Source organism: Penicillium crustosum, assembly GCF_028827405.1.
Source record: "Penicillium crustosum strain IBT 35664 chromosome Unknown utg000003l_segment0_segment0, whole genome shotgun sequence".
Taxonomy (NCBI): Eukaryota; Fungi; Ascomycota; class Eurotiomycetes; order Eurotiales; family Aspergillaceae; genus Penicillium; species Penicillium crustosum.
In genome coordinates, this window is record NW_026623124.1 from 2,231,050 (window position 1) to 2,238,534 (window position 7,485).

Genomic DNA, 7,485 nt, shown 5'->3' on the forward strand with positions numbered 1-7,485 from the left:
CGATATGAACATCGGTCCGGCTTAAATACACCGACTTTTCCCCCATTCGGGCTTTGCCTCAAGATCAATCCAAGATCCGTCTCATCCTATGCCAAGGTCGTAAGCAAAAAAAAGAGAGTTCCAACAACGACAAGCCTATTTCTTAAGCAGCAAGTACACGTAATCGATTCTCAACGGAGCAAGCTTCTTGTAGGGGCCCTCCAGGTAGAGCAGCAGACCTCCAAAGGACACAAAGACAGCCCTGAAAATGTAAACGTTAGTTTCCGCAAGAACCAACACATCAGTAGCGAAACTCACATGGTATCCTTGGTGGTACCCTCCTCAAAGCGGTACACCTTCCCGTGGCAAACATAATCGTAGTCATCCGCCAGGGTCTGATCACCCATGCTGACCTCCCTCCAGCTGGCGCGGGTGTCCTCCTTGCCGTCAAGAGAGAGAGTGGAGGCCAGAGCGAGAGACAGCGACTCGCCAACCGCGCATGGGTACAGCTCAGTGTTCACGTCCAGGGTGAAAGTGAGGGAGGCATCGTTCGAGTTGCAAGTAAGACGGGAGACGCGGTCATACTTCTGGGCGTTGATCGAGGTGATCGTGAAGGTATCTTCGAACAGGAGCGGGTCGGACATGATGAAGGTTGCGACCGCTGGTTTTTCGGGCTATAGATGTGGGTTTTGGTAGGGCAGAATATGCGCGGATGATCGCACACAAATTGTCGTAAGTTGAAAGACCCGCAATGGCTAGTTTGTGGTGCGAGAGTGGTGAAGAGAAGAGTTGGAGTCGGAGGTGGAGAGGTTGATCGGAGAATTGAAGCTTTTTTTTCTGCCGCCTTTTGGTCCCCGCCGATAACGATTTCGTAAATTTGACATCAGCTTCTTATAGCTTTACTAGGATTTTTTTAACTTCATTTGAACTTATTCGTCATGTCCTTTCGCAAGCGAAACATCGGCCTTTCTCCTGGAGTTGATCGCAACGCTGTTCCCAATGCTACCGCACAGCCGACTGCGCCTGAGAGCACGCCGGGCATTCGCCCCTCCCCCGATGATGGACGGCCAACAACCTCGACAGGGACTCGCTCTCTAGATAATCTTCTTGCAGGGCATGCGGGACTTCCAATGGGAAAGCTCCTGTTGATTGAAGAAAACGGAACTACGGATTTTGCGGGCGCATTGCTACGTTACTATGCGGCGGAGGGTGTCATCCAAGAGCAGAAGATTCATGTGGTTGGAGTGCCAGAGCAATGGGGCCGAAGTTTGCCTGGTCTGATCGGCTCGGCAGAGTCCTTGGACGAGAAGAGATCCGACAGGCGCAAGGATGATCGCATGAAAATTGCATGGCGATACGAGCGATTAGGCGAGTTTGGGGCCGTCGCTGGTTCGCGGGGTGGTGAGTATTGAAACAAAACACTGCTTCTAGCTTCAATATGCTGATCATTATAGCCCCGACTAATCCTGGGGAACAGGATACAGCAGCAAAAGAAGCGCCCGCTTTCTGTCATGCTTTCGATCTCACAAAACGTCTCACCCATCCGTCTATCACAAATATGACCTTCATCCCACTTATGCCCTCAAAAGAGTCACCATTCCTCGCTATCCTCAAACGGCTCCAGACGGCAATCACATCCAGCCCCGCCAATACAATCCACCGTATCGTCATTCCTTCTCTGCTCAACCCCACAATTTACCCACCGAACTCCTGCCAACCCGAACATGTGCTCCAGTTCTTCCACGCACTCAAGGCGCTGATGAGTGCCCACAGCGCCCGTGTGACCGCAATGATCACCATGCCTCTGTCTCTCTACCCCCGCTCATCCGGGTTAGTTCGCTGGATCGAACTGCTCAGTGACGGCGTCATTGAGCTTTGTCCTTTCCCGCACTCTGCGGATGCCATGGCTACATCGGGAGCAGCAACCGCACAAGAAGAACCACCACAGGGTATGCTTAAGACGCATCGACTTCCAGTTTTACACGAGCGGGGAGGTGGGAGCGATCAAAATGTTGGACAGGATTGGGCGTTTATTCTGAGCCGCCGGCGATTCGAGATTAAACCATTCAGCCTGCCGCCAGCCGAAGGAGACACAGAAGCACAAGATGCGTCGGCCTCCAGCGGAAAGCCCAAGAAATCCGATCTTGAATTCTGAGATGCTTGATGATTGGTGTGATTCCCTAGACTCAATCATCCTCCTCGAAGTGTCGATGGGTGCCTGGTTCTGCTAGCATGTCGTCCATCTCGATCTGCTCGGACATAGCTGGACCCGAGTTGGCCATTGTGCGGAGGTAACTTGCTCCATATCCATCCAATCCTGGCCGTACAGAACGGAGGCGATTCCCCAGGCAGGATGAAGCTGCAAGCCATGCTGTTCGGTGTTAGTAATGCGGTCGGAACTAAGAACGGATGCTGCGCAATACTGACCAACAAAGAGTACCAGGGGTGCAAAGAATACCAGGAACAGCAGTAGCAAGAAACCCATGGTGCCACAGTATAAAAGAAGAAATATAGAATACTCAACGAATGCCAATGAAGATGATGATAAACATAACAGCGATGCTCTGCAGTTCGCTTGCCAAGATTAACTATTCCTAAATAGGGCTAGCGTATAAGCTCAGCTTTTCCTTTTCTCTTTTTTTTTTTGCTCTTCTTTTCTTCTCTTCCCTCTTCAATCAACCCTGGCTTTGCTGGTCAAATCCAAAAGCAATTTTAGGTGTTTGGTTATGTTATCGACACTCTAATACTTTAATGGTAAGCTTCACCCTCCTGTCTCCCATTAACCCCCCACCTCGCATGATTATTTAACTACAATCTGTCAATCCCCTGAAGCTCTTTGATACGTCACTGAGCGTTTGCTGAGAAACGTACTGGAAAATGAATCGCGATACCCAAATTTACCTTGCTGGCGACCTGCATATTTGCATATTGGACAAGCGCTAACCGTCCTTGTCACAGAATCTTTGAAACAAATCCCACAAATCTCAAATCAAAAAAAGAAAAAATGGACTTCCAACCAGACCTTCCCATTCCGATCTCCTATGTATCCGGTAGATACCTGTTGTTCTCAATTGACGCCGTGACATACCTGCGACGTGAGCATCACATCTGCGGTGTCCTCATCGGGACGTTGCCCCAGATCCCTCAGCAGAATGTCTTCCTGGGTCTCCCTCTGCAGCTGATGCCCGAGGAGGCACGGCTATTAGTGGACAAGGGTGTAGCTTGCATCGTAGACGAAGCCAAGGCACACGACGGCATGAATACCCTCTTAGAAGAAGACCGCAGACGGTACCTGCGCGACCTCGAATCCCAAGGTCTGCACGTCTCGCGCATCCAGTTGGATCGCAAAGAGCGCAGCCGGGAACAGACCTTGAAGAAATTAGAAGAAAAGAAAGCGAACGCCAAGGCCAAAGCCAGTGCCACCGCTGCCGCTGCCGCCCAGACACCTACGGTTCCTGATGAGGTTGCTCCCACACCGTCGCCGAAAAACGCTGCCATCGTTGACCTCTTCAACGCAGAGGATCGCTCATCGTCTCCATCCAACCCCTCATCGAGCATACCCCCTCAGGGCGTAACGGCCATTACCCCCGCAACATCCTACCCACCTCTTCCCACGCCTTCACCCTCGAGCTACCTTGAAGCACCCGCGGTTCCACCCTCATATCCTCTCTTCGCCCACCTTCACTCCAAGGGATACTTCCTCTCTCCCGGCCTGCGCTTCGGGTGTCAGTACATGGCCTACCCGGGTGATCCACTGCGCTTCCACTCGCACTTCCTCGTGGTGTCCTATGACTGGGACCAGAATATCAATTTGATGGATCTCGTTGTTGGTGGCAGACTGGGCACTGGTGTGAAGAAGGGATTCTTGGTTGGCGGAGCACAGAAGGAGATCGATGAGGTTGATTCAGAGGCTGATCGGGTGGATACTGTGAGAGCTTTCAGTCTTGAGTGGGCTGGAATGTGAGGGATGAAGGGCGTGAAGGGTTTCACCCTTCATTTATTTTGATTTCCAATCTATCAGGCGTATAGCTCTGGTTTGCCGCCGCAAGAGTTCCATGGAACTCTTGCACGACGCTACCGAGTCGTTCTTGCCTACTTTCGGGTTCCTCGTACCAGATGCGCGACTTCCAACTGTGCCTGGTCTCATTGAACCTGGGAAAGAACCACCCCGGCGATTTGGATCATTCTCGATCAACAGGATCCCGATATCCCCACCTCAAAGGTGGTCTACCATGGCTTCGCCTTCTAGCGACTCAGGTAGGAGGCTTGGGAGGGCAACAACATGTGGCTGAGAAGGATTGACATGTCTATGGTCTATCCATGCATTGCCCAACTCGAAAAAGCATATCATATAACTATGATGCCACTCGCAGAAAATTATTCATCAAATGAACATTTACATATTACGCTGATTGTCCTAGTAAATCTGCAGTATTATCTCCCACTTATCGATAGTATGTTTCGCCTATTTCTAATTAACTTATTGGAGATAAAGCGTAAAATTTCTTCATAAACATCGTTATCCAATTGACCGTCCTTTGACCGTCCTCCCTGGTGACTTCATGGGGTATTCGAGCTAAAATCTTGTGCTCGGCGCTCTTTTCGTTGTTGGATAGGGAATGTGTGCCTTTCCGCGTTGGGGCGCCACATTGCACGCTGTGGTATCATGCGGTGGGCTTGGTGAAGCAAGTGAGTCTAGTTTGATAGAACACCCAAAGTATCGGTATGGAGCTCGAATATCAAAGACTCGGATCCGGAGCGCAGGTAGCCAAGCGTACTTGAAACGCTCGAGGCCGCTTCACGTTTGAGCAGTCAATTCCACCGCTAGGGAATGGACGAGAACCAGACAGCATGACCGCCATCTCAAATGTAATCGATGTTCCTCCACTTGAACTTCTTATTAGCTCTGTCCACAGGCCGGTTCTCGAACTGGTTTCCATGGAGCTCGAAAACCAATGGCTTGGGAGCTTTCGCATCAGACTGAGTCTGCTGATCCTGTGCGCCCTCAGACGGTGCTGGCACGGGGACAATGAACCGGAAGATAGTGTGCTCTTTCGGTATAGCTGTACAAAGAGAACCAAGTCAGCATAATCCCTCCCACTTCCCACTCAACGAGTCAGGACTCACTCTTCATCTCATCCTTCTCAGTAACAATAACGAATGTAAACTTCGTATCCCGCACTACAATCCCCTTAGTACCAACCCTCCCAGCACACCCACTCCTGACAACCTCGACCTCGGCCCCATGGTAATCTGCACTGACAAGCTTACTTCCATGCGACGCCGGCGAGACATGGCCATGAGGTCCGGCCTTCACATCTAGGATCTCTTGCATATATCCGACCCATAGTTCATGCAAGCCCTTGAAAATGGCATATTTGCATTCTTCTTTGGGTAGGTCGTACAGCCCTGACTTGCGCTTTTCGCGCGCTGACAGCGGTTGCGGCTTCTGGTGGCGGAGGAAGTATTCCTTCTTTCGTAGGCGGTGGAGGCGGCGTCGCGACCGGTTGTCGGATGCTGAGGGGGAGGTTGCACGGAGGAAAAGTGGTTTTTGTTTGATGCGCTCGGTGAATTGTTGTGTTGCGCTGTCTGGGGAGTGGGCGCGTGAGAGAAGGGTGTGCGCGATGTGGGTTTTCGGGGCTGGCGAAGAAGCCATTTTGTGCTATCTTGAATGTTGGTGTAGCTTTTATACAGGCTTTCTTTTTATTAGAGCCAGGAGGGATGGTAGACTGAGAGTTGGGGGTTCATGAAATATGTTGGAGGTTGGAGAAAAATTATTTGATGTCACACACCGATAAGATATGGAGGCCATCTATAGATTAAAGGCATAATAGCCACTTTATTTACATTATATACATTATTTGGACATTATCCAAGTCTGATTTCTATTTCATACATTATGATATATTCTCGGATATTACACACCCTCTTAGTAACTGGTATTAGATCGTCCCTCGGCTCTCTGATGCTTCCCCGCATATATCGTGTGAGGTCAAATATATTCTAGAGCCTACACTCTTGCCGCGGGTTAGAAGTATGATAAAACATCTGCAAGAAGACTTTTGATATCGTTATTCTCTATTATTGACACCCCTGATTTTGCTTATATCAACATGCAGCGCCAGACCGAGCAAAAGGACGTCCCTAATAACTTCCCAGGGATTCCACCCTTCCCAAATGATGTCTCTACAGCCCCCCTTCTTCGACTGTCGTCGGGAAAGCTTCTAGCAGGTGACCCTATAGAGCACAAAAGACTGTTCCAAGCATCCACAGACATTGGGTTCTTCTATCTCGATTTATCAGACTCAGATCAAGGCTCGTCGCTCCTCGGCGATGCAGATGATCTATTCCAAGTTGGCGAGAGACTATTTGAGCTGAGCCTCGAGGAGAAAAAGGAGTATGACTTCAGTGGACAGAACTCTTACTTTGGATATAAAGCGCAGGGAGCCGCGGTGGTTGACAAACAGGGGAACCTGGACCGGAACGAGTTCTACAATGTACGTCAGCACTGTGCACATCCACCTAGACTTCACAGAAGTTAACACAACTATCTACAGGTTTCCAAAGACGATATTATTGGCATCAGTGATCCTCTGCCAGCACCAGAGACCCTGCATAGAAGCCGAGCTCAACTGGGATCATTTATGCACGGGTCACATGCAATCGTAACCCTAATTCTGGACATCTTGAATGACCAACTTGCCCTACCAAAAGGCACGCTATCCAATCTACACCGACAACAAGCTGTAAGCGGTGACCAGGTGCGGTTCGTCAAAGCCGCACCACAGCCAGTAGACGACAGACGTACCGCGTTGGGGCAGCACACCGACTTTGGAAGCGTGACGGTTCTTTTCAACCGACTGGGGGACTGCAAGTGCTACCGCCCGGTGCCGATGCCGAATGGGTTTATGTCAGACCACTTCCTGGTCATGCGATTGTAAACCTTGGGGATGCAATGGTCAAGTTTACGAACGGGCTGTTTCGGTCGAACATTCACCGGGTTGTGGCACCACCAGGGCTCCAGGCTGAGTCGACGCGGTACAGTCTCGTCTACTTTGCACGACCCGAGGATAGTGTGATGTTGCATCGGTTGGAGGGGTCGGATATGATTCCTGCAATGGAGGATGGTCAGACTGAAGAAGAAATTAATAGCAAGGACTGGATCATTCGGCGGGCTTTGGGTCGTCGGGTGGATCGTGTTAATGATATTGATTTTGAGAAGTCTGCAGGGACCGAGCAGCTGAGTCGGAGGATCAAGGTTTAGCATTAATCTGAGGTTTTTGTGGATAGTGTATATGTGGAACATTGGAATAAGTTACCTGGAATTCAACGCGTTTGCAAGTGACGTGTTAACGTAGACAGCCCGTTAGAAAAGGGGCCATCTCTATAGATAATCTATACCCATAATATGGAGTACATATACGTACGTCAATATAGGTATAATATTCCTATCATTTGATAATCTTATAACTGATACGAACAAGATAACACACCTGACTTCACCCC

The 7,485-nt window shown here is 50.0% G+C and overlaps 6 protein-coding genes across 6 annotated transcripts; 3 read left to right on the top strand and 3 right to left on the bottom strand.

Moving 5' to 3' along the window:
- Positions 1–135: 135 nt before the first annotated feature.
- On the bottom strand, positions 136–623 carry N7487_007901 (DNA-directed RNA polymerase core subunit RPB8; the record flags this gene model as incomplete). The annotated part of the gene is made up of 2 exons (XM_056875631.1): positions 136–241; positions 298–623. 2 exons carry the CDS (start codon positions 621–623, stop codon positions 136–138), a joined length of 432 nt encoding a protein of 143 aa, XP_056727819.1.
- Positions 624–917: 294 nt separating this feature from the next.
- N7487_007902 (elongator complex protein 4) lies at positions 918–2,134 on the top strand (the record flags this gene model as incomplete). Its single annotated transcript, XM_056875632.1, has 2 exons — positions 918–1,380; positions 1,434–2,134. 2 exons carry the CDS (start codon positions 918–920, stop codon positions 2,132–2,134), a joined length of 1,164 nt encoding a protein of 387 aa, XP_056727820.1.
- Positions 2,135–2,165: 31 nt separating this feature from the next.
- On the bottom strand, positions 2,166–2,464 carry N7487_007903 (uncharacterized protein; the record flags this gene model as incomplete). The annotated part of the gene is made up of 2 exons (XM_056875633.1): positions 2,166–2,350; positions 2,407–2,464. 2 exons carry the CDS (start codon positions 2,462–2,464, stop codon positions 2,166–2,168), a joined length of 243 nt encoding a protein of 80 aa, XP_056727821.1.
- Positions 2,465–2,983: 519 nt separating this feature from the next.
- On the top strand, positions 2,984–3,943 carry N7487_007904 (tRNA splicing endonuclease subunit SEN34; the record flags this gene model as incomplete). Its single annotated transcript, XM_056875634.1, has 1 exon — positions 2,984–3,943. The coding sequence occupies one exon, from the start codon at positions 2,984–2,986 to the stop codon at positions 3,941–3,943; it is 960 nt and encodes a 319-aa protein (XP_056727822.1).
- Positions 3,944–4,842: 899 nt separating this feature from the next.
- On the bottom strand, positions 4,843–5,635 carry N7487_007905 (RNase P/RNase MRP complex subunit; the record flags this gene model as incomplete). Its single annotated transcript, XM_056875635.1, has 2 exons — positions 4,843–5,042; positions 5,107–5,635. The coding sequence occupies 2 exons, from the start codon at positions 5,633–5,635 to the stop codon at positions 4,843–4,845; spliced, it is 729 nt and encodes a 242-aa protein (XP_056727823.1).
- Positions 5,636–6,092: 457 nt separating this feature from the next.
- On the top strand, positions 6,093–7,243 carry N7487_007906 (putative oxidoreductase, 2OG-Fe(II) oxygenase family; the record flags this gene model as incomplete). The annotated part of the gene is made up of 3 exons (XM_056875636.1): positions 6,093–6,476; positions 6,537–6,725; positions 6,782–7,243. The coding sequence occupies 3 exons, from the start codon at positions 6,093–6,095 to the stop codon at positions 7,241–7,243; spliced, it is 1,035 nt and encodes a 344-aa protein (XP_056727824.1).
- Positions 7,244–7,485: the final 242 nt, after the last annotated feature.